Here is a 25,559-nt window from a genome sequence, read left to right as displayed (position 1 = left end):
CCGCCAAAGCAGAAAGCTATTTCAATACGATTTTCACAATTCTGAGGGCTTGGATATAGCGAGTAATCTGTATTAGAAACAAAAAGCCACGGATCTCTGCATCTGGGAAGGCATTGTTAAACAGAGATGAGGTGATGGTATTTTTGGCGCATACAGCATTGCAGTGCAGTCCTATCTGCCCTGAATGCAGCAAAGAAACAGAACAAAATAAATAAAAAGGCAAGTCTTCTTGGTCCATGAACAGGTGGATAAATAAACTGTATTTTTCTTTGTAGATAAAAGAACCAGCATCAAGCCAACTTTTGTAACAGGCAATCCAATGAAGAAATACAACTATTGTTTACTGAAAACACATAAAAAACACACACGTAATTTCTGTTATTGCATGAATTCAATTCCTAGGGGAGGCTGTAAAAGAAGAGCTTGCCATTCTCCATCTATATAGCAACAGATGATCTTGTGCATAAATGCAGTAAACCACAACACCTAGCACATGACTTGATCTTACATGTTTGCTCAGCTGTTTTTCTTTAGAAGTCATTTTCTCAGCTGTTCCTGACAAGACTCCTTTGGATACAAAACATTTCTCTTTCCAGTGTATTTACAGAAATTCAGTCAGTTTCTAAATATCAACACTAAATACATAAAGAAAAATAAAGGAGTCACTGGTGTCAGAGCTCCTCAAAATTTATGTGCTGCTTTCCCAGACCAATTCCAAACATTTTGCATCCACAAGAAGATGCAGCAATAGGAATCTGGCATGAAAATAACATTTCTGTTTTCCAGTACACCTGCAACAGGGTTACAAGCCCATCAAGACCAGGACAGTTGCTGCTAACCCACACCACAAGCTGAACTGTCACCAGAGGGTAGCAGCACTCACCCTCTGGGCAGATGATGGCCTAGATGGGAAACACACTTTTCCTATGATCCAGCATGGGTACTGGTTGTTACTTCTCCCGTTCAAACTACGGGGTTCCCAATACAGTCACTCCATGAGACAGCATCACTATAAATGTGTTTGAGACACATCCCCAAGATACACGCCAGGCAGAACGCCAGCAAGTCCGAGGCCTGATGTTACAGTTTTGTAATGCAAACAGGAGAGTTGAGAGACTGTCACTGTTTTTCATTATAATTCTACTGTCATTAAAACTTTGGCACTGAAAATTCAGTCCAGGCTAAAGCTTGGCAAACTAAAAATCCATGCCGACAGCAAGAACAGATTGCTAAATCTAAAACTAAAAAAAAAAAAAAACCACCAAAAAACAAAAACCAACCACAAAGGCAAGGGATAAGCCTAGGGCAGCAGGGGTGCATGCATACGTGTGTGCGCAGTGGAGAGGGGGACCAGCAGAAGAGAAAAGCTGAAAGAACAGCTCCCAAGCACCAAGACAACATTAGAAACAACGTGTAGCTTCTGACTGCAAGACAATCTTTATATGCTGGACTCAAACTATTTGTGAAACAACCTTTCTTCAGAGGGCAAGGGAAATCTCCCTCTTCCAGCTTGATACAGAAATAGCTGCCATAGGCAAAAGCAAGATGGATCCGTACCTGGACTCCAGAAACTCCCAAGACAGCCCTGCAGGGGAAAACTGAATGCACTGCACCGACAGTGGCACTTACATTTTATCAAGTAACTTGGAGGTATTCACAGATTTAAAGCAAGCTGGATATAATGCCAGAGCATGCTGAACGAGGGGTTCAGATTGCAAACTCACCCCCTTCAGGACTTGTCTGAAGTTCTGTTTTTTCAAGCTTTTCTTGGCACACATAGTTTTCCAGTAGGAGGCTGAGGAAAGACTGCTGGCACCATGCCTGCCTCTCCCTGCCTGTACACGTGCCAGGGGAGGACAGCATGACACCGGAGAGCAACTAAATCACACAGAAATCAACCCAAATAGAATCGTTGAAGTGGGTGCCTGTGTTACTCCCTTACTTGATTTCCAAGCAGGGCAGGTATTTCAGAGCTTACGCAGTGCTGCTGTTTGACAGGTTTCATTCCCACGACTGTTGCCTTCTACACGCTCTCATTTGATCTGGGTAATCAAGTTATCAATAAGTGAAATAAAACCCTCCACTTTAGATCAGAACAGCACCACAGGTTTAGGCTAGATCTCTTTCTCAGGCAGCCAGAAATCTGCACCCTTCCCAAATTCCTTTCAAATTACAGAAACGTTCACAACATCAACATGTTAACAATGCAATCCAGACACCTTTTTTTGGGGGGGGGGAAGGGAAGATAAGAACTGAGACTTGCGACACAGGATGGGTGGGGAATTTCTTCTTCCTATCACTGCTCTCATTAAAATCTCATTCTGTTTACTCCCCAGCTTAAACCTGAAGTCTTATTACATTTCACTAAACAATCCCACAATATAATAAAGCAGCAGGCTTTCCTGCCATGATTGATAGACTCTGTTTGCAATTATGTAAGGAGAAGGCACATAATTACATACAGCTGGATTAGGCTGATCAAATCCCTGTTAGTGTCTGTCAATATACACATAATAAGACAGTGTCACATTAATATAAACTAATTTAAATGCAGAAAGTTTAATTAAGACTTAATAAAATTACAGAGTCAGAAAGAAAGAAAAGTTTTGCACAGTCTGAGTTTCCCACCAAAGCCACCCTCTAAACACAGGCCTGTTTTGCCTAATCAGTTCTGCAACACTGGTTCTTGCACCACCTATTCATGCGCTCCTATTTACAGTCCAACCATCAGGACTTTCCACCAGCTCAAAAACTCAGAAGCAAAACAAATGCTACGGAGCCATGTGTGTAACGAAGTCTGCTATGAGCAAGCCCTGGCAGTTGAAGAAGGATGTCTTAAAAGTTCCTCTACAACATTTGGCAAACAGCTATTAACTGGTACCATAGCTCAACCACCGTAAAGTACAAGTGACCTTCTTTTAAAGCATTTACCAAGACCAAAACATTACATCCCCCTCTGTAGCAGTGTTTATATTCTCCCTTCTCGTTTATTCCTGTACAGCCTCCTCTTCCACTTGGGTTGTTTTTAAAGCCATCTGCTATATCCACAGCGCTCTCAGAGGGTCACCAATGATCTACAACCATGCATTAACCCCAGTAAGATTAGCACAAGATACCAGCTTCATTCCCTGCTGAACAGACCCAAACTTTTGCAAGGGTAGTCATGCTCGTGCACTGCCCAAGTCATCTTTTTTGTGCAAGTCCTAAGTATATGGATGCAACCAAATTCCTAACCACTGGTAAACTAGTATTAAATGCTTGGTATGGCATACAAGTAACATCAGCTCATGTAAGCCCATGTGTGCGGTGCCAAGGAGATCTGGGCATGGATGCCAGGAGTCCTGTTGCCTACACACGTTCCCTTTCCCCTTCACTGTGATGACTCCACTTGTTCTGCACATGCACGTGCATTATCACCATTTCTAACCTAGACGCCTTCGTTGTTTGTATTCCCTGCATTTTCCAAGACAGTAATTGAGATAAGAAGAGTGCAGCAGTGACACTGTGCCACCACAGACCTCCTCTCCACCAAGCAGCACGTTTGTGCTTCACTACATCAGGAAGTAGGATCTCGGATCTAATGCAGGGCACCTCACTGCTCCTCAAAGCACCAGTTTTCCCATGCTATCATTTCTTGGTATGCTCCCTGCCAAATTAAATCAATTTGAGTATCTCATTAAAGAGAAAACATTGCAGATTTTGATTCATAGTCTCTCTGCCAGTTGAGCCTGCTGCCCCGATCTGGTTTACTCGACAACTTGTTAGCTAGTCTGATCAGCCACCTCTCTGTGGAGGCCTTGAAACGCTGTGAGGAGTGTTTCAAGAATTTTAGAAAATGCTGAATGACATACGGGATCCTCACCAGTGCCTTACTCAAAAAGGCAGCAAAAATTCTGAACAAGTCCATTTCCTAAACATGAACATTTCCTGCAGAATTAGTTTTTGTCAGCTATGGGAAGGGGGAAAGGGAAACAAGGAAAAACTTGAGAAAAGTTAAGTGCTAGAAAGGATTACAGTGCAATCTCCTGGAAAAGACGTTAAAATTCAATACTATAGTAAAACTGACCTAAGAAATTAAGCCCTCACCTGTTCAATCACATCCCTCCAAAGCTCCCAACCTACCTCTTCATGCTAGAGACAAATCACTGTTGGATAACCTTTTTTTGAACTAGTCTATCACTTATTCTTGTTTAAGTTCCATTTCCTTAGCACAGCTATTTAAGTCACCCTTCTATTCCAGAGCCTCTGGTAATTTTTCTTGTCTGCTCCACTGCAATTCTTCAAAGCATCATAAAGGCAAATTTAATAAGCACCTCAATTTGTATTGCTTTCTATTTATAATACTGCAAGCACCTGCTGCTGTTGAGATCTAAGCAGGTATCTTTCTTACTTTGTATAGATTAATTCAGATTAATCTTAATAGTTTCATATTTTAGAGCAATTTCGAGAAACATTGCTCCAAGGGAGTGGGCGGGTTAGTTGTGTTTGGGGTTTTTTTGTCTTTGTGGGTTTTTTTGTCTTTGGGGCAGGGGGGGGCTTTTGGTTTTGTGGTGGTTGGTTCTCCCCCCACCGCCCATTTTTATTAAGATGCTGCTGACCGGCTCTTCCTTCATTGTTCACATCAGCCACATTTGATAGTTATGTCTTCTTGTGTATTTAGTAGATCCTTCTTGTCAGTGCAACAGCAGGCACTGAACAATCAAACCACTTCAAATTGTACCCTGAACCTGTAACAGTGGAAGTCAAGTCAGTGCTGGGGCCCACAGACGGTTTGGGAACCGTGGGTGTGCAAGGAATGGCTGTTTAAAGGTGCCTGCCCGTGATCCAGTAGACATAGAGTTTGGATCACGTATTATTTGACCTTCTCTCAAAACAGAGATATATTAGTTTTTAATCTTAGCAAAGTGCCTGTGAACACCAGGTGGCAGCTAAGGCTGCACTGTACGGAAGTTAAGTCCTGTGTCTGACCTTTCAGAGGGGCTGACGAACCATGTCCTTAGGCATCTCTTCAGAGTCTGTCTTCCACAGCTTACAGACAGAATATTAATGGCTGCATCCTGGGCTGTGGACATCCTGGTATCTACATCAACACCAACCGCTCTTGCTGTTATTTCATTTACCAAGATCACAAACAGGAATTTTAATGCAGCGGGGGAAAAGAAAAAAAAAAATATAATTGTGATGCAGCACAAGTAGGTGAGTGAGATAATGAAGCTCAGATGGAAAGAGTAGGAAAGCCCCCTTAGTGAGTAAGAAAAGTTAAACAAAAGGAAAGAGAAAACATTGCACAGAAGAAAAGCTGCATGGAAGTTAAATAAAGACCGAGACTGAAAGAAGTTGATGGAAGAGTCAATCCATCCAAGAGGACAGGCATCAATGATCGGTCTCACCTCTGCACTGTGTTTATTTACTCTTAGTGCCTGACAAGTGAGGTTCGTACTTCTCATCCATCTCCTATCTGTGTATTTAGGTGTGGTATAGCACACTCCTCCACAACCGGCCAGGAGATCTCATAAAGACTCCACAGGACATTCTGAGGACAATTTCATCTCAAGGCTGATTCTTGATGTCTCAGACTCCTACTCCAGAGCAATGCTGTGCTATTTGCCTCTCTGCAGTATTTAACATGGGCTTTATAGGGGTAGGATTTTAAGTGCTCCCATTAAAAGCACACATCTTTCCCAAGAGAAGAAAGTCTTGCTGCTGTTTTTATTCATCCCAGTCTTGCCAAGACTGTTATTAACTTCACAAGAAAAGCATGCTCATAACTGCATAGAAGTTTTCAAAACTGTTTTTAACTGCGTTTGTTGAAAAATTAAACAAATGAAAAGGCTCAGCAACACAGAAAAACATCACTGTAAGTTACTCAGTATTATGCCCTCCTCTTACTTATCAACAACAAAAGTTCAATACAGCCATTATCTCCAGAATCCACACATTTCTAACTTTGTATAGCATGAGAGAGTTGATGACTGACTTCCTCAAAAAATAAATGAGGCACAGGGACCTTGCATGTCATTTAAGAAAGAGAAAGTGCCATATACCTTTTTCAGCCTCTGGCTGCAGCTTCCAAATTATTGCCCCAAAACATCTGCAACCTTCACGTGTTCTCATCCTCTTCCACAATTACTTTTTATCATGTGGGGAGGTCTTGAACTTCTGCGGTAGCAACTTACTATATTGAGTAAATCAGCTATAAACAGACATGCTATACATACTCCAAGCCAATAGCTAATCATGATTTTTAGTCTTTCAAGCCAACAGGACAACTTAAAAATGGCAAACATTGCTCTATCTACCCATCCATAAATTAGGAGTGACAATAGCAGATTATTACTCATTCACTCAGAGCATTTGTTTGGCCCTGGGAGAACTGGCTTTATTCCAAGAGCTGGCAAACACTGGTTAATATACATGTAAATGTTTTATTTCTCTCAGAGTAGGCAATTTCACAAAATGAAATACCAGATTACAGATGACCCTAGTTTTTCTGCTGATGCCTATCTCAGATGCAGTGCTGCTGAAAGCCCTTGCAAGATTTTTTGCACTGAGTCAACAGGGAAAAAGCCACCTTTCCTTTTGAGAGTGAGACAGTTTCACTGTGGAAACATGAAAGCTTTTATATAAATATTAATCACCAAAGTTGTCCTGGAGTTAAGTGGATGGAGACTGACTTATACAAGGTTGCAGTAACAACTTGGTAATAGCAAGATGTACTGAAACGGGTTTGCAAACACTGCTCCAAACGGGCTTTTCCTCAATACAAGAGCTCTGGTGCCAGAAGTAGATTCAGCAACCCAAATATTTAATCTGAAGGTACTATAAAATAGCACTTCACTCCTAGGAGTGGTGAAGGGGCATTCCGTCCTTTGAATTTCTGATGCAAATGTAAAGGAAAAGGAAAATGTTATTTTCCTCAAAAACTGGCAATAATTTGAACTGGGAGGAAGAGGGATGACTAAGAAAAGGGATGGAAGTTCAACAGAGAGGCAAATAAACCAAATATCTGTACAGAAAACCAGGCAGTGGTTTAACAGAGCTTCTTGCTAACATGCCCAGAACCTAAATATTCTGCATCAAGCCAAGTGTAATGCACTGTAGACCATGGGCTCTCCAAAAATCAAGAGAATCAACAAGCACATTCTGTGCATTTGGAGACAAGGACAGGATACACGACCTCCACAGGACTCCGAGAACCATCTTTTTCCTACAAAGGGCTAGAGATATCAGAAGATATCTAGATCTACTTACTTCTCCTATGATACAGGCCATCAACCATTGCTTACCCCTCTGTCCAACAGAGAAGTGAGATTTTTTTTTCCCAGGAATTAACTGAGCCTTGAAACTAGAACTAAAATCACAAAGGAGATTTTTGAAGAGGGGAAGGGAGAAGCACAGCCTTTTATCTACCGTACTGTACCACATGTACCATCTTACTTTTCTTGAGGGCACAGTAAAGTATCAATCAACTAAGGGTGCTAGCAACAGGTCAAAGTTGTTCAAAAACCTCTATTGACACACTATTAATATATTTCAGAATAGTAAGTTTAGAATGAAATACAAAAAAAGGTAGAAAGTACTAATTAAGATCACAGTAACATGATGGAACCCAAGAGCAGTAAGTGTACAGCATTAAAAAACCCCAACCATTAGGACAGCTGCGGTCAAAATTCACCTCCTTCAAGTGAAAGGAAAGATGGAAGATGAACACACACTGATGGGAAGCAACAACCACCAACAGAAGACTCCTTCAAAAGATACAGGACTACGTACATGTGGCAAGAGCTGCTGAGAAGTTCAGTTCTCACCTGGCAACTTGCCTCAGTTGCTGCTACAGTGCTCTACAGATTTCATCCAGGCCTCTCCATGGACATGAACATCTATGGATATGGAACGGATAGCAGATCCATATTTTAGGGAGACAAATACGTCAAAACCTGCTGGCATTAGAATTGCTTTTCCTCACATTCCCCATTTTAACAAGAAAAATGCAGACTTTACAGGCTATTACATTAACTAAAGCTACTTTTGAAAGCTTTTTCATATTTACTTCCCAAAATTATATAATTTTTTTTTTTTTTAACCTGCAGAAAATTACAGAGATGATTACTGCTGGAGCAGGCACACTGACTAGCACCTGACAATACTTCGCTTTGAACCTAATGCTGCACTTTTCAGTGCTGCTTTCACACAAAGCGTACTCTCCCTCCTCTTGTACCTACTGCTTACATGACACTTCAAGATCTCACAAGGAAATCTGCTGAATGGAAGGGCGACACAACAGAACAAGACAGTGCCAGGTTCAGCACTGAAGAGGATTTTAAAATTTATTACAGGCTATCACTTCAACGCTCAATGGTATACGTGGCTGAAATGAATACACATGCCTGGCAGAACTGCAAGAGAAGGCACCTGTATAAAAGGCGACAGCACTATTACCAGATAAGCTTACCAGTTAGACATCACTGATTACCACACTGGACAGAGATTTTAACTAATCTAGAGAGCAGACAGCTAATCGGATTCCTTAATGGGCTTCTCTTGGTTTCACTGGGGCTGATGCATACTGCATATAGGATTTGGAAAGAGATTTTTCCCCAAATAGCACATACACTCTACTACAGCATTCTGTTACCATCTTGGCTTATGCTTATATAAAATACCAGACAGAAAGCCAGAACTTACACGAACAGTCACTATGAGGTTAATCATTAAATTCAAGCTATGCCAAAGCAGCAACAAAGCTGACCTCTTGACTAAACTGAGCTTGGTAAAGGTAGCATTTGTTTTCCTAAAGAGGTTTCATTACTTAACTCTAAATTTGTGATTTGAGAGTATGAAGTCAAGGGTTAATCCAAATTTACTATTTCTTTTCTACTCAAACAGAAAGCAACCCATTTAAAATGCAAACAATATGACAGACTTCCCTCCCTTTCACTGTTCTCTCCCCTCTGAGAAACTGAACTTCACAGGACTTCAAACCTCAGGGGAAAACAACACAAAACAAAAAACAACAACAACAAAACAAAAAACACCGAAAAAACCAAACCCCTTAAAAACCCCACAATTCATCTTATTCTACAAGCTTTTCTCCCAGCACTGAAAATCCAACGCATATTTTCTCCCAACTACTTTTACCTCTGTATTGTTCTTAACACTCTCCTAGAAAGGAGTTTCTTTACCGCACAAGTGAAAAACTTTAATTTGATGAAATGATGGGGACTGTTCAGAGTCTAGTCAGTGAACAGACACGGTAAACACTTGGATATGTTACATGACCCCAGATCTTTCTGCTTTTCAACTCTGATCTTCCCATTTTAATTTTTAAAAAGGTATTGGAATCAACCAGCTGACTATGACAAGCTATACCATTAAACAGAAGAGTTGCTTCTTTATCTCCTTCAAGTATGATAAGGATCATTCATAAAAGCAAAGTGATCTGAGCTTCCGATTGCCCACATGTACTCTAAAATATTTACTGAACCATGGCAATTATGCCCGTGGACAAATGGAGTGTCATATGGACTCAAGGTCTCCTAACTTTCTGAAATTACTCTGGAAATGTGAAACTTACTTAGATAAGGCCTAAGTGAGGAAGATTAGAGAGACTAAGTTAATCAGAAGGGAAAAAAAATTAAACATATCAAAAAATGAACCAAAAACCTACATATATTTTATGAGAAATGGGATATAATTTCTTATTCTGCTATTTTGAAAACCTTGCCTCTTTCACAGTTAAGCAAAGTTTCCCCAAAGAATCCATCACTGATTGCATTCATTTGGAATTTTTACATAAACAAGTGTTGTAATATGAAATATAAAACCGAAAAAGGATATTAAATCACAGGATATATACATCCCAGAACCTTGTATGTATCTCTTCAGAGAGCAGGAACAACAAAAAAAAATTTGGACATTAAAAAGAAATAAAAGCAGACAAAAATGTGGAAGCTGAAAGCCTTTTTGCTTAAGGTCCCTAAAGTCAAGAATTTATTAGAAGCTGATGTTAGAGCACCTGAATTTCAGAGAATTACTTCAGAGATGGCTCCTGTTGCAGCAGTTTCTGCTGAAATATTTTACTCTGGCTGTCAGCCAGATCTTTGCTATGCTGATGCCAAATAAATGATACCCAATTTCAACGACAGATGCTGTTTGTGTTGACACATAATTGATACGTTTATATTCAGGGCTCCCTGGAATTCTGTAACAGCAACACTTTATTCACAAGAAATACAACTGACAGGAGAATTCAAAGGGACTTGCACATAGCTGATGCTGCTACACTGCTGGTATTGTGAGTCTAGAGGGAAGAGTTCTCCACTTATCCAGGGTGGTCAGAACAGCGGAGAACACAAGTTTTCCAGGACAAGGGAAAATACAGAGAGATGGCCCAGCAGTAAAAGTTAACTGGCTCAGCCAGAAACTAGCTTGCTCAGAGAAACAGGAAACCTGAAAGTTTTCAACTGAAGTTGCATATCCCTTTCCTGCAGAGCTTGTAACTGCGTAGGAGATGGAAGTGATAGAAAAGCCACAATGAAGTAACACATCTGTCCATAATCTCCTTCTCTCTTTGACTTCCTTCGTTTCCTAGGCAGGAAACAGATTAGCAACCTTAAAAAATATACTTAGCAAAGGTATGTTCCAAAGAAAACATTTTATACTCCCTCCTTGCACGTTCACTCTCCTGTAGGTAACTTGAAATAAACTTTCATGAATAGTACTTATTTTGGAAAGCAACTATATCCCTTCTCAAGATTAACAAACCTTCAAGCAGCTACTGTAAAGGAAAAAAACCAATGACATCACAATATATGCCTACAACCTAAATTTTCTGTATTTTTAGTAACACAGCATATTATTTTCACACAACGAATAAACACATTCACAGAATGAAAATATTCAGAAAAAAATAATACCCATTCACTTCACACACACAAAAATAAAAATCAACAATTACAATTTGGTACAAAAGACACCAGCAAATAAACACCATATAACAAAGTTTTCAGTCATTTATCCAGATAGTTTACATTGTTCAGCAAACATGAAATGTGGACTATCCTGCCACGATGCCTCTTTTTGATTAAAATATGGTTAAGCTTAAAAATACTTTTGAATTGCATTATATGGGGATTATCAAATACATTTGAAGCTTACAGATGAAGAAGAATCACCAACTGGAAGTCTTTTCAAGCCCTGGAAAACATGTTTTGTTGACTGTTTCTTAAACCGTGTTTTAGAACAATGATCACAGCTCAGAAAGTTCCTGCAGTGTAATAGGCTTCTGCTGCTTGTGGGGCCTTAGCTGGCTCTCAAACTGTCTCTGCTTCTCTGCTAGTACCATGGGAAAGATTTCTTCCTCCAGTCACCTCTTTGCTTACAGTGTATGAAAAAGGGACTAATGTTAATTCTTCAGGCTCTGCACACAGCAGCTTTTTCCTTTAATTCTTCCTCTCCTGAACTTCTAAGGTTTCTAACGCCGAAACTGTCAGAAGATCTCTCTCTTCGCACTGAATTTCTCCTTCAGGAGTGCCAAGCACAGACTATAAAGATGAAGTTACACAGGGAAAAAATGTGCATTTATCATCAAAGCTTGTACCTCTCAAAACCCCAAAACTGTCATTTAGTTCAGCAACATGGGATATGTAAAACATCCAGGTTAATAGCCTTGCAAAAGCACGATGTGGTTGAAAAGGTCAAGGAAGTGCATTAAGCAGAAAAGCTTCAGGGGCCAGTGGGTTCTTTTTAGCATTGTGAGAAGCACTAGAAAACTAATCTTTATCAAGAAAACACATCCAGATATTAAAAGTTTAAGCATCAAGTGCACAGGTACCTTCTTCCAAAAACCCCAAACCAAATAACACCACCACCACAAAAAAACCCAAACCACCCCAAATAACACCACCATTCCTCCCAAAGCCCCACTGAAGTTTTTCAAAGTCACAAAGGATAGCTGTGACAAACCTCCCACTGGAAGCTGGGCATCTCAGGAACACATACAGAGGATGAGGAAAGGAACATGAAAAACAGCTTTGATTTACCAGAACTAGTCATGGGGCATGATGGGGTGGTGTATACCACAAGCAGACCCAATCTACCTCACTTCTGTTCAGAGACAAGATGCAAACCAGCTCCAGTTCCAAAGCTGTGATGATTAGTTAGACTGGTGCTGTGCCTAAGCTAAAAAAGGCCAGTCTCTCAGTACTGCATTTTAAATTGAGCCCAGCACTGCAATAACAAAGCTAGAAGGCTTACAGAGAAGATCCAACTCCTGTCTTAATTGAGAGCGTGGCCAGAGGAGTGTAGGTCAGTCTGCAAGGCATTCTATAGCTCCACCCCATCTGTGTTACAAGGGGCATAATTAGTCCAGGAAGAGATCAATGTTAAGACATACAGACCAACTTGAATATTTCTGCTTCTTACTAAATTTGCTCCAAAGTTTTACTCCTAGAGGTTTTTTAGAGTGTTTGAATCTCCTCTTGCTCCCCCTTAAGTACACACTAAATTTAGTAACTTTCCTTTTTAAAAAAATCATCATGCTCAATAGTAATAACCTATCCCGTTATTTAACAAAGGCAAGGATTTGAAAATGCAAATGGATTCTCATGCCTACTTCTACCATTAGTTTCTGCATTTTGTTCTGTTTGGACACAGAACAGAAAGGTCTCACTTTCTCCCACTCAGGAAGGCAGTGCTATAGCTGGAAGACATGGAATAAACAATTAAATGACTGTATATGACTGTATACAAATATTTCCCTTTCTCTTCCCCAATTTATAATGTCATTAAAAAAAAAAAAAAAAAAAAAAAAAGCCTGTTTCCTGGAGATCACTGTACAGTGAGTTAACATGCTAAATAATACACCAACAGAAAGAAATCAATCCGCTTCAACTTCTAGAAACATAAAAGACTTAGAAACAGTTCAGGCAATCACACTTCAGAGCAAATCCTACTTGTACAGACACTGTTTCCTATGCTGTTAAGTATTTCTCTCACCACTATGGGAAAGATTTGAACAATGGAGGGAAACTGGCTAAGACTTGCTCTACAGACTGAAATCATCTTAATTCAGCATCAAGACTTCTGAATAACAGTATCAAAACCAAACATTTAGGCAAAGAAGCTGACCCGCAACCCTTTCCTCCATGCTAAAGTCCTTCATCACAAGTAACTCCAAAGTCTCCAAGCCTTCAAACATAGTTCATAGATCATAATAGCACAACTACAAACCACTCCTTTAAACAGTTATCAATTCAGTAAACTGTTTTTTTTCTGATGCTATGCTGTATCGCCACCTAAACCCTTCAAGCCACTTAGGACGGATGTTTATCCTTTAGTTTCTGTCCCCAATGATGCTGGAGTTTAACTGTATGCTCTCCCATCCAAAGTGGGCTGCACTGTGACGGTGGGGGTGGTGGGGTGGTGGCAAGACACAGCACAGCAGGTGTATTGGTTTCTAACAGACTTAACTCTGCAAAAACCACCAACTACAGGTGAATTCCTTGAACCTTTTTGTGGCATGGGTGCATGCAGGCTCAGAGCCACCTTTTATGCTGGCACCAGAAAGGCCTAATAAAAGGCTCTGGGATCTTGAATCTTATTTGTATCATGACAGCCATGTACCTAAGCTATGTTTGAGGGTGCACTTTTACAGCTAAAAGCCGTATTCTGCAGCTTCCCCTAAACTATTCCTTTTTTTGTTTTTTGTCATCCTTCTAGTTGTGTGTCAAAGTCAAGCACAAGATCTTTCACGATGCAATGATGCTATATAAAATGTAAGACACTATTGACATCAAACTACCAGTAAGCAGCTATGCTAGGAACAAACGCATTGAGGCAAAGCAGTGAGTTTCAATAACAGATTTATACACACCTCCTCTCCAGACCTGATACTAAACACTGCACCATGGTCAGAGAACTCATTTCCAAATATACAAACAAAGCCAAGGTATCAAACAACACCAAACTGTGAAAAAGCAGTGAGACCAATTTATAAACAGAAAGCAGTCTGAGAAGCCTGAGAAGGAGATGGATATACACCCTGAGGTTTCGTACATCCAAATCATAATTTATCCATACCTCTAGCACGATACAAAGCCCAAAATCAGCATGGCCTGAACACAAGGGGGGTTTTATATTTAGCAATTATAGGGCTCAAGGAGCCTTATTAAAGACCCTTATTGAACAGTATATGTGAAGGCAGACAGTACTTCAAGCATTAAAGCCCCCCCCCCCCCCCCCCCCCCCCCCCCCGGCATCTGCTCCAATTTTTTTTCCGAGTTTACCATCACAAAGCCACAGCTCTTCAACTCTTTAAGCGTAGTACATCTTTACTCTTAATAAATTTTTTTAGAGCTGCCTATGGCCACAAAACACCCCAAAACCAGAAAACCACAGCTACAGAAGTGCTTGTAAACAAAAGTACCAAGGCAATACACAATTCCAATCAAAATGGATTGGGTGTGTTACTGCCTGAGTCTAAGGGGTGCCCACATAAGTAAATACAAGGCCACATCATTCTGCACTCCCTTCACTGCACCAGCTCATTTCAGCTTGGAGAAGTCATTTGTGCCTGCAGCAGGGCAGGCCACATTTCTACTCTTCATGTGACAAAGACACAAACACATTGGTTTAGGCAGAAGCAGCTTTTGCGCTGATGCTGCTCTTTATTTTCCACTCTTCTTGTGAAATACAGAGACAATTTCTGAGTAAAGCCTTTGGGGAAAGAGCTTTACTCAAAATCACTAGTCCTCTGTCTAGCACAATAAGAGCTGAGAATGCAAATTAGTTTCAATAAAAGCAGCTGGCAATCAATAAGAAAGGGCTGGTCTCCAAGAGTAAAACTGGTTCCTCCAAGGGTAAGAGTTAAAAGAGGAAAAATATAAGAAGATGAATAAAACACCAAATGTAAACAATGTGGGGGGGCACCAAAGAAGAAAAATCTAAATATGCAATAATAATAAAAAAAAATATCAGACAAACTCAAAAAGAACAGCTGGGGGTAAAAAGGAAAGAAAAATACAGATAACTATAGTGCAAAGAAAAGGATCATTAGAAAAAGCCTAATGGAAAACATGTGCAATCCAAACAAGATAAAATAAAAATCATGAAAGGGAGCAGATAAGAGGCTAGCTGGCACTAAGGCTTAAGGCACCAGTCACGAGCTCACATTCTAGCCTGGTTCACAGGCATTGCTAAGTCCTATAATGAGTTTCAGTATTCCTGCTGCCGCCACATCTGGCCGTTTCACAAAACCTGGTACACTCATCTCCTCCGACCTTGGGCCATAATGCAGAAAGTCAATACCCACCCGAGTGGGCCAGAATCCACCCACCCTGCAGGCAAGCAGACTCCTCTTCTAAGTCCCTTTACCTCAGGAAGTCCCCAGGCACCTGCAAAGGCCTGAGAAAAGCCCAGCATGACTGTTACCACATGTATAAGGAAAAAAAAGAATTCCTCAAAACTGACACTTTCACTGAGTTTCCCTATTATTGCGTCTAATTTTTATAAGCCAATTACAGAAAGAAGACATCATGATCACAGAAGCAGCCTTCCCTTGCAGCTGTTACAGACAGTACTTGATATAAAGGGGGAAATACAAGTATTTCGGCAACGTTAGCAACCTCTGCTCAAGAGAAACCTAAAAATCAAGTGTCTTGCATACTGCGTCAATGTCACGATTCACTTACCCTTTGTCTCCCATCTACAAACCCAGCCCATTCTGGTTTGATTAACATCCCCCAACAAACACTTTGTTAACATGGAACTAAGGTCCCTATCTTGCACATGCCCTCAATATTCTTATTAGCAAACATGAACTTTGATCTGAAGCTTTTTAGAATCTCACCAGCAAACTACACAATGTAACTCCTTTGATCCCAAGAATATAGCCCTCATCTTCAACAAAGTAGCTGCTTAAATAGCATACATTAATTATACAGGGTGGAAAGCAGTGTTTTCTACACTCAAATGAAACTGCAAGGGAAAGTCCTATCACGGCACACTACTTACTTAGAGTAAGTTTTGACCAGCATACTGACAGACTAGACAGAAATGTCTCTGCCAAGTTGCTAATACACTCAAAATCATGCTTATACTTCCAGAATTTTAATACCAAATAATTTGATTAGGGCATGCCCTATGCTTCAAGAAATTCTACAAGACTTCTAATGACAAAAGTGGACAGAAACTTCCAGGCACATTGACATCTAAAAGCACAGAGCTCGCATTTTAAAGAGAGAAAGTGACTACTTTGCAACTAAAAATGGTGTAGAAGAAATCAAACGAAGCAGGATGGAGTAGGATGAAAGACAAGAAAAAGAATATTATCACACATTCTCATCCCCTCAAGTTACATGGGTGCCTAATAGGCTCACAAATCTCTGATCTCTGGCTGTATGCCACCTTCAACACACAAAGTCTACTTCCTGTATTGTCCACAGCAATTACTTTAGGGTTTGTCTTTAACAGTAACATCTCTCTCAAAAAAAAAAAAAGTGGCAGGAGGTAGAGTTTTACATCCACAACCTCATGCCCTACCACTACTGCTAAGACAATTAAAGCATTTTAATAGCACATTTCCCTAAGGTAGCAAGCAGTTAAGACCTTTATATACTGAAAGAGATGCTCTTCCACATTAGCATGGCCTATTAGCCACAAACAGGATTAAGAGCTCAGCAAATCCTCACAGAGCCCACATCTGTCAACGTAACTTTCCCATAATGGGCAGAAAGGAAGGTAACTTCTCAGCTTTACAGAGCACTTACTGGAAAGCTGACACTGCAATAATTAAAAACACAAAACAAAACAGGAGCAACACAGAACAGCACAATCATGAAGACCCCTCAGATCTCTTACCTTGTGAAAAAAAAAAAAAAGGCCACCTGGTTACAGAACTTGTGGTCTTACAGAGCAGTGCTGCCGTTGCTCTGGTGGCCCACTACAGCAATCAGCCTTAGGGGATATTTCCAGAGAAGACAACAGCCAAGATCTCTTTGTGGGACTTTTCTCCAAGAATGACAGGATTTCCATAATTACTCAAAAACCAGAAATTGAGATTGGCATGCAACACAAATTGCTTTTGGACATCACGGACATTAATCCACCCATAGACGACGCTTCTTGCGGTGCATGACAGAGATAATTGTATTCTGGAACACATGGACCAAAAAGAGATGCTAGATCCATTCTCAAAGGGCTTTGGGAGTAGCTGGGTCACAGCCGTAACAGTAAAAGCAAAAACCAGCCCAATTCAGCAGAAAGAATTAGTGCTCAGTTCCCTCAAAGCCTGATATCACTGTAAAAGATCAATGTACCTCTCTCTTGAGTGCAGTCCCCATGACAGCAGTGCTACCTGCTGAATCAGGGCAGGTCTCCTGTGACACAGGGAAATTCTTTCAGCTCCTCTACACCACTGCTTCTTGGTAGTGCACACACCATCGGGACAAGCCCTGCTGGGCTTCAAAGTAACAGGCAAGGGAGAAAGATACTGAAGGAGGAAAACTTGAACCAAAAACGAACAGGGAAACTGCATTCATTACGTTACACATAAAGTGCCATGGCCACAAGATTTAGTGTATAGCCCGTCTACCATTCCATAAGCCAGCTCATATCACCTAATCGGTGTGTATATCTTACATATATGCAAAAGCTATCTGCAAAAGCTATCACTGTCTAATTAATGCATGGAAAAACACAATTACCTTTAAAAAAAAAAAGCCACTGAGATTATTTTGCTAGCATATGGTGATATATATATATAGCATAGAACAGTGACCAGTGAGCATACAGTCCACTCTCTCACTGTTAGACACACCCCTCCAAAAAAGCAGCAATGAACCAGTGGTCAGCTAGGGAGCATGACTGAGGGCTGACACCTCACACAGGGCAATTTCCACCCAAGCCTGATGCTCTGGAGTCGCTTCAAAGCTCAGGTGGTATTCCATTGAGAGGAGGTGTGGGCATGCGGCCACTGCTAAATATCGTATGTCTCGCACAAAGCAGTGCCATCGGTCCGTGAACACCAATCCCGTTCTGGAAGGGTGTTAGGCATGCTAAGGACTCCCTAGAAGGAGGGCTTTCCGATGTCCACCCTGGCAATGTCTGAAGATGCCCAGCTCTGTAAATGACGTGTCTTTATCTAAGCCTGCCAGTGCCATCCATGCTCTTCTCTATCATCCTGCAGCTCTGCCAACACCCTCAAGGAGCAGAAGTAAGAGACCTGTGCAAGCCCATGCTGAAAAAAAGCACTAAAGAAACAGGCAGTTCCCAGAGTTTCCCACGCTGTAAGGGGTGTTTGACAGCTGCACCCAAAACCGTTGGGAGATGTCCTTTCTAGGTTTCCCACAAAGCATGAGGGAGAACAGCAGCTAAAACTGCTGTGACAAGGAGCAGTTCATGTATGTGACAAAGATCAGTGAAATTTCTACCTACAAAGGTTGAGAACTATCTAAAATCAGCTGTCTTCTTAACTTCAATCTAGGAGGTCGGTATGTTATAAATACACCACTAAAAGGCAGTTAAGAGAGAGAGGGAGAGCAAAAAGTTATTAAAGATGTACTAATGAGAAACTCATTTCACTTTTTTTTTTTTTTAACTGGGCATCAGGGAATTCCTACAAGACTTCTGGTTCATTTAAAAGAGGAAATTTTTAACAAAGTTAAAAATAACTGACAATCAAATTTTAAAAATTGAAACACGGAAACCTCAGGAGGTCTCAGCCCGGAGTGGAACCACACGGACAGATAAAAAAAGCTCACACAAATTGCAGGCAGGACCAGTACCTTGGAATGGAAATCTCTGCAACACAAGAACATCTATTTTCTCTACTGCTTTAACAGGAGGTTTGAACCATAACCGGTTTAGAAACATTACAGAATTTTTAATTTATTTTTTTTTTAAGGTAACGAACAATAAAAAGAACCAAGAAACTACAGACCGAACGCAGGTCAGCACACTGCACAGACAAAACACACACAAACGAAGGCACGACGCTTTCAAAAAAAGAGAGAAAAGCCACAATTTTACATTCAGAGCAGATTATCTTGATTTTTTTTCCTGGGTCACCTTTTAATGCTTTCCTAAGATTATTTTTTCCCCAATAGGCTGCTTAACCACACGTCTCGGTCGTTTCCCAGCACAATTGTACTCGCGACTGGGAAACCGAAATCAAGGCGGGGAGAAGCGCAAACCCATGAAACCTCAAAGTCTTTGCGAGTCTTTGGGAGAGTTATTTTCCTCACGAATCTCCCGGCAGCGCTTCTGGGGGGCCCGGCGGCGCGCCGCCCGCCCCGCCGCGGCACACCTGAGCTCCCGCCCGCGGCGCCGGGGCCCGGGTCTCTGCCCCCGCCGGCTGCGCCTCAGGGCCCGGTGCCGCCCGCCAGCCGGGCCGGGCCAGGCCCCCCCACGGAGAGACGCCGGGAGGGCGCCCCGAGCCGCCCGCCGCCCCCTTCGCCACACGCGCCGAGGCGGCGGCGGCGGCTCCCGCCCGCCCGCCCGCTGCAGAGCCACGCTCGCCTGCCAGCGCTCCGCCGCGGCAGCCGGCCCGCACACCGGCTTGTAAAACTTTCCGGTTCCCACCGCGGCGCCCCGGCCGCCGGAGCACTGCCAGTGCCCCGGGAAGGAGCGCTCGGAGCCAAAGTCCGCAGGAAGTTGGCTCGCCCGGGAGCCGAGCCCGCTGCCCCGCGGCTCCCCCGGGGCTACCGCGGGCTCGACCCGCGCCCCCTCCGCGCTCCGCGCCACCCCCTTCCCCGCGCCTCCAGCCCGCCGCCGCCGCCGGCCTCCCCCGGGACAGCGGGCGGGAGCGGGCCGCCGCGCAGCCCTTACTTGGAGTTGCGCTCACCCGAGAGACGGGCAGGGACGGGCAGCGGCGGGAGACGGGCAGAGCCCGAGCCGGCCGCCGGCAAGTTCCCCGCTCCGCCACACGTGGGGCCGCGGCGCGGGCTGCCTTCCCTCGCCGCTCGGCGCAGAGGACGTGGCAGCTCCCTCCCCGGCCGCGCCGCGCCGCGCCGGAGGCTCCTCCCGGCCCCGCTCTGGCGGAACGCGGGGCGCCCTCTGCCGCACGCCGAGGGACCCGCTGCCCCCGAGCCTCGCCCCGGTCCGCCCGCAGCCGCGGCTGCGCTCCCCGCCGCCGGGGGGACCCGGCCCGCCCCGCACTGGCGGCGGGCAGCTCCCTGAGGGGGCTGGGGGGCCCCGGCCGCGGCGGCAGCTGTCGGTCCGCAGCGGGGCCGGCAGCGCCCGCCCGAGAACCCCCGGGTGGCCGCGAAGTTGGGTGAGTGACACCCGGCCCGGAGCCCCTCGGCCGCGCAGGGGGCGCGCAGGCGGCCCCAGCGCAGCGCCCTGACGGGGGGGCGTTGCTCCCAGCCGCGCAGTGTGGCGTTTATTGGCGACCGAGCAAGGAGGACGCCAGAACAGGTGAAATCACCACAAGCCGTCGCCTTCTTGCCTATCCGCAGGCTGGCAGCGCTTGTTGAGTTGATCAAACTCTGCGATAATGGGCCTGAAATGAAAAGGGAGAGGAGTCTCCACATCCTGCAGGGCCGGGGGCCGTCTGGGGACAGCAGGAGGGCTGGGGGTGCCGAGGGACCCCCCTGCCCCCGGCCCTCCTCGCTGTTACCGGCGGGACCCCGGAGCACCTGAGCCGCCCCCCGGGGCCCTGGTTCGCGCCGGCTCCACCACCACGCTCCCCTCCCGAGAGGAGCCCTCTCGCCGTGTTCCTAAACTGGCAGTAGCTGTAACTGGTAAAAAAATGAAAGACCTCAGACTCCTGTTTGCATTTTCTTCTTTTCAGGATTACGTACGTTGAAAATAAAAGATACTACCTGGGCTTCATGGTTGCAGAGCGCCTGACACCACGGTTTTTGCTGAAAAGGTCAGTTGGGAGGAATCTCACCCTTCTTCCAGGTTAATAACAGCTACGAAACTCTTCCTAAAGCTTAATGGTGTCGTCCTTTTCCTCACCCTTAAAGCGTTTCCTCTAGGAGCATTCCTGTCAGGCACCTTAGTGTAACCTTAATATGCCTTCTAATTGAGTCATATTAGGCTGTCGTGTTGTTACCTCCTATTGCTCCTCTTTCTGCTGAAAACATCCTTTTCTTCCAGCGCCAGGCAGATTTTTAATCTCGAGGTGCACTGCCAATTTGAGGTTAGAATCTGACTTTGAAGTCGTAAAGAAGTGCTGTTGCTGATGTTCAAATAATGCTGAACCGCTTAGGGCTAAAGCAGACAAGAAATAAAATTGTGTTTTTCTAAAACATCTCTTGCACTGTGGTTATCTCAAAGGGCTTTATGAAGTAATGTCAAGTAAAGGAGCACATTTAAACATAGCAGCCATTCTGTGCACAAACGTACCTTTGAACATAGAAATTTTTGGCATTAGAGCTGTCGATACTCATTTAGTACAGCTATTATGTACGTTTAATGATCACCTGCTACACCATGAGAAATGTCTTACAATGGTCACCGCTTAAAACCATTAAGGAGAGGTAAAGTATGTATATACATTAAGTTCCTCTTTGGGCTGACTCTAGGTAAGAAAATGCAGCCCAGAGGATTTAAGGTTAAAGCGAGTATGTGAATCTTTGCTGCGTATTCCAGTAAAGCTGTTACACTTACTGTCATGGTTTAACCCCAGACGGTGACTAAGCCCCACGCAGCCGCTCACTCACTCCCCCCACAGCAGGGTGGGAGAGGGAACTGGAAGAGTAAAAGTGAGAAAACTCATGGGCTGAGATAAAGACAGTTTCATAGGTAAAGCAAAAGATGCACACACAAACAAGACAAAGCAAGGAATTAATTCCCAGCTTCCCATGGGCAGGCATGTGCTCAGCCATCCCCAGGACAGCTGGGCTCCGTCACATAGAACGGGGACTTAGGAAGACAAATGCTATTGCTCCGCACGTCCCCCCTTCCTTCTTCTTCCCCCAGCTTTATATGCTGAGTCATACGGTATGGAACATCCCTTTGGTCAGTGGGGGTCAGCTGTCCTGGCCACGTCCCCTCCCAACTCCCTGTGCTACCCCAGCCTCCCCACTGCTGGAGTGGGGTACAGAGCAGAAAAGGGCTTGACCCTAAGCACTGCTCAGCAGTAACTAAAACATCCCTAAATTATCAACGTTGTTTTCAGCACGAATCCAAAACATAGCTCCATATTCACTACTATGAAGAAAATTAACTCTACTCTGGCCAAAACCACATTTACAAAGTATGTAATTTGTTTGTTATTAAATTACCTGTTTATGCTAAAGTACTCTAACAACAAACTATACCTGAACATAAGTTTGAGCAATGTAACTGTCTAATGCTGGCTGGCACACAGTTAATTGCTACTGTAATCACTCTAGCTTCAGCAATGCTCTAGGAACAGGACATTGCCATTTAGGAAAAACAGATTCATTTCTGAGCTTTAAGCAGAAGGCAATACGTGAGCCATGCAGGATTTTCCAATCTGCATCTGTCCAGAATAGATATGATTAAGTGCATTTTTGTTTAGCTATTGATTTATTGACCTGGCTTCCTCAAATGTCAGATATATGTATGTTTTTTGTCCAAGAAAAATAGGGCTGTTTGGAGTATTGATTGCAGCAGTGGAGTCTGCAGTACAGCTCAGTAAAAGGTTCAGTTCACGTTTTAAGACATTGCAGTGTTCTTTAATAAACCTGCACATCCTTTAGGTGTAGGTGTAAAAATCTGCCAGGATTATATTATAATCTCTATTATTTTATTTTTAATCTAGAAAAAAAAGTCTTTTTGGGTTGAGCTATCAGTGTGCAGTAATCACCCCTTAAACCTGCTCAGAATTTATAGATTTTTTTTATGTGGTACTGTAAAAGGATGGGAAGTTCTATTACCAAATTCAGTATTTTATCCTTTTGTTGTATCCTGCTTCTGTGACAGTAGCAGCTTAGTCTTTTAATATATACATATGTTTTTACATATGTGTATGTATGGAGAGAAAGCACACATAAATAGTAATTGAAGTGCAGTAACTGTGGTGGGTAGTTACAAAGTTCAAATACAAAATGTAATCGTACGGGTGTGTATACATATACGCTACAAGGACTTTCCCTGGAGAATTTTTTCCTTCTCTGAGAACTTACAGTGGCAAAATCTTCCAGACAATATTTTTCCCAACTAGCAAAATATTTCCTGATAATAATAAACAAACGTTGCTTGCCAAGGCTCTTTGGATTTGTGATTTACATAGACTCTCACAGACAGCTCTGGACTTCTTTTTCTCCGAAGGGTATCAGAGCCACAGCACTCCTACTGCAAATACTTCCCACCTCTGTGCAGCTCCACCTCAGGGTTTTACTGATGTCCTCTTTACCTCTCAAGAGCTCCTTTGCCTGCCTTTGATTTATTTTCCGTTCCACACTTTCCCCAGATTTACTCTGGTCTGTTGTTTTCCTTGTTCATACCATACTCTTGTGGGACCTCCCCTTGAATCACACCATCACAGTCTTCTTTCTGTCATGTTAAATAGAGAGATTTAACATGGACATCTTCCGTACAGTTACCTGAAACACTCAAGCTAGGTGACATTCATCTGTCAGCTTTGGGATGGGAGGGATGTGCCATGGAAGTGCCTATTTATCTTTTATGACTATAAGAAGTACATAAGAAGTAGATCGGATTTAGACATTTAAAGCAGGGTGAAATTAATTCCATCTTATGAGACTTCGTTGTTGCTGGTGAGGTCAAAGACAAACTCTGAGTAATTTCAGTACTGAAAGATAAGGCCCAGAAATTTTTTGTCCTGGTAATAATGGTACCTGAGGTGATGGATAACTAATGCCTTTCAGCAGCTACCTCAGAACACAAGCGACCATTAGTTATTACTGTCTGAACATGGTTTGATAGTCTCTGAAAAATGAGAAATCCACCTGGCTCTTAATCTGTATTCTTGGAGATGACTTCATGATAGATGTTACTCACTGAACTGTCCCAGAGGCTATAGTACGCTTTCTCTTCTGCAGAGGAGACCTTTGGAGCTCAATCTAACCGTGGTAGAACACGTGTGTCAGAGAGGTGCTTTAAGAAGCGAATCAGCTGTGACCTGGAAGTACCTATGTGGGGAACAAGATTTCAGGAACAGACTCTTCAGGCTCCCAGATTAAAGTTGAAGCTCAACATATTCACACTAAGAATTAGATTAAAAACATGCAAGCAAATAAAGAGGGATAGTCATATACATCCAGTTTGTCTCAAAAAGTTTCAATACTAGTCATGTCTAAATTGTGGCAGGATGCTTTCCTTAAAAAATTGCTCTAGTTCAGACAAGAATTGAGCCCAGAAATTGTGATGACCTCTATATATACAGAAAGTCAGAGTAAATTATGACACTGCTTTCTTCTGACTTTACAAACAATCAGGTAAGTTCTTCAAACAGAAAGCCAGTCCATATTGACAAGGTAAAAGAAGTGCTTTGTACTGTCAGCATCCTGCAGAGCTCTTTATTTTTTTTTCTGAACTTTGGATAACAGTTTCACAATCATAGTGGTTTACTCAGTGTAGATCCTAAAATAACCTTTAGAAGAAAATGTGAATTGTGGTAGAAAACAAAAGACTGGATTCATCTGCTGCTACTAACTTGACATAGCTCCATTGAAGTCAGTGAAATTATATTGATTTACAAAAGGAGAAATTCTGATCTATGAACATTTGACGCTAAGACTGAAACACACAAAGACACTATCCTCTTTTCCTAGAACTCCAGTTTACAGCAGGACTCTTGGACTTCAAAGTTCCTTTTTCAGCAGGACATGATGTGTAATATTCTGCAAGATATTGCAAAATGTGACCACCAGAACTTTGGCTGATCTTATCTGAAAACCATAAAAATATTATTCAGAAACTTCTGACAGATAATTTACATTTTGTATTTTGGATACACTACAATAACTATTATGGTTTTCAGGCTAATTCTGTAGTGCACGTGTAGTCTTTCTACTTTTCATTCACTGTCACAAGTGATCAAATGACAGATAAAAAATTTATTTGATAATAATTGAGTATGTCATCTGCTTTCAAAGGCTCACAGTTCCATAGCTGAGAAAGACTGAAAGAGGAGAAATGTATAGTTTTACATTATACTTTATCTTTTGGGTAACTAAATATTGTGACTAAAAGTCAGATTAGACAGCTACATCTGTACCATGTTTTACAGAAGTGGAAAGATAAGTCACAGGCATTGACAAAGCTTTCTTCTGTACAGACTATTGATATAAATGCTTTAGTAGATCTGCGTATAATTTTTCTTGCTGTCTCCTCTTTTGGCAGTGAGCTATATGAAATTTACAAAAGCAACACCTGCAGCTCTCTAAATCACAACCATTTTGAAAGTTGATGTCTACATATAACATTTTCACATTCAATCATCATAAATATATTAACAGTTATATGACCTTACGGTGAATCCCTGAAGATGTATGCTTGAGAAAAGATTTTCTTTGCTTTGGGATGTCTTTCTCTCTAAAGAACATGTGGTACCAGCCAGACTTTCAAAATCTGCACTGTAAACACCATGGTGCAGTGCTGAGCAACTTCCTGCAAGTTACCAA

At 42.6% G+C, this 25,559-nt stretch overlaps 2 protein-coding genes across 7 annotated transcripts in view; one reads left to right on the top strand and one right to left on the bottom strand.

Annotated features, from left to right (window-relative positions):
• The window catches only part of SMCO4 (single-pass membrane protein with coiled-coil domains 4), a 28,211-nt gene extending 8,181 nt beyond the window's left edge, over positions 1-20,030 (bottom strand). The window contains exons 1-3 of one of the 4 annotated variants that reach the window (XM_040583690.1): positions 19,825-19,912; positions 17,316-17,450; positions 7,809-7,880 (exon numbers count right to left, since the gene is read on the bottom strand). Coding sequence is in view for 1 of the 4 variants with exons in the window: in XM_040583687.1 (XP_040439621.1) it covers positions 15,690-15,762 (73 nt within the window). In the remaining 3 variants the exon portion in view is untranslated. Of the gene's footprint in view, positions 1-7,808; positions 7,881-15,689; positions 15,897-17,315; positions 17,451-19,824 lie in introns of those variants that run through there. The other 3 variants (XM_040583689.1, XM_040583688.1, XM_040583687.1) reach the window with 3 other exon arrangements.
• Positions 20,031-20,329: 299 nt separating this feature from the next.
• CEP295 (centrosomal protein 295) overlaps positions 20,330-25,559 on the top strand; it is a 76,921-nt gene continuing 71,691 nt past the window's right edge. Inside the window, exons 1-2 of one of the 3 annotated variants that reach the window (XM_040583662.1) lie at positions 20,330-20,412; positions 20,789-20,869. The gene's annotated coding sequence lies outside the window, so the exon portion shown is untranslated. Of the gene's footprint in view, positions 20,413-20,600; positions 20,870-25,559 lie in introns of those variants that run through there. The other 2 variants (XM_040583665.1, XM_040583664.1) reach the window with 2 other exon arrangements.

Source organism: Falco naumanni, chromosome 2 (genome assembly GCF_017639655.2).
Source record: "Falco naumanni isolate bFalNau1 chromosome 2, bFalNau1.pat, whole genome shotgun sequence".
In the NCBI taxonomy this organism is placed as follows: domain Eukaryota; kingdom Metazoa; phylum Chordata; class Aves; order Falconiformes; family Falconidae; genus Falco; species Falco naumanni.
The sequence above is the reverse complement of the archived record's forward strand: the minus strand, read 5'-3'. Positions and strand labels throughout refer to the sequence as shown.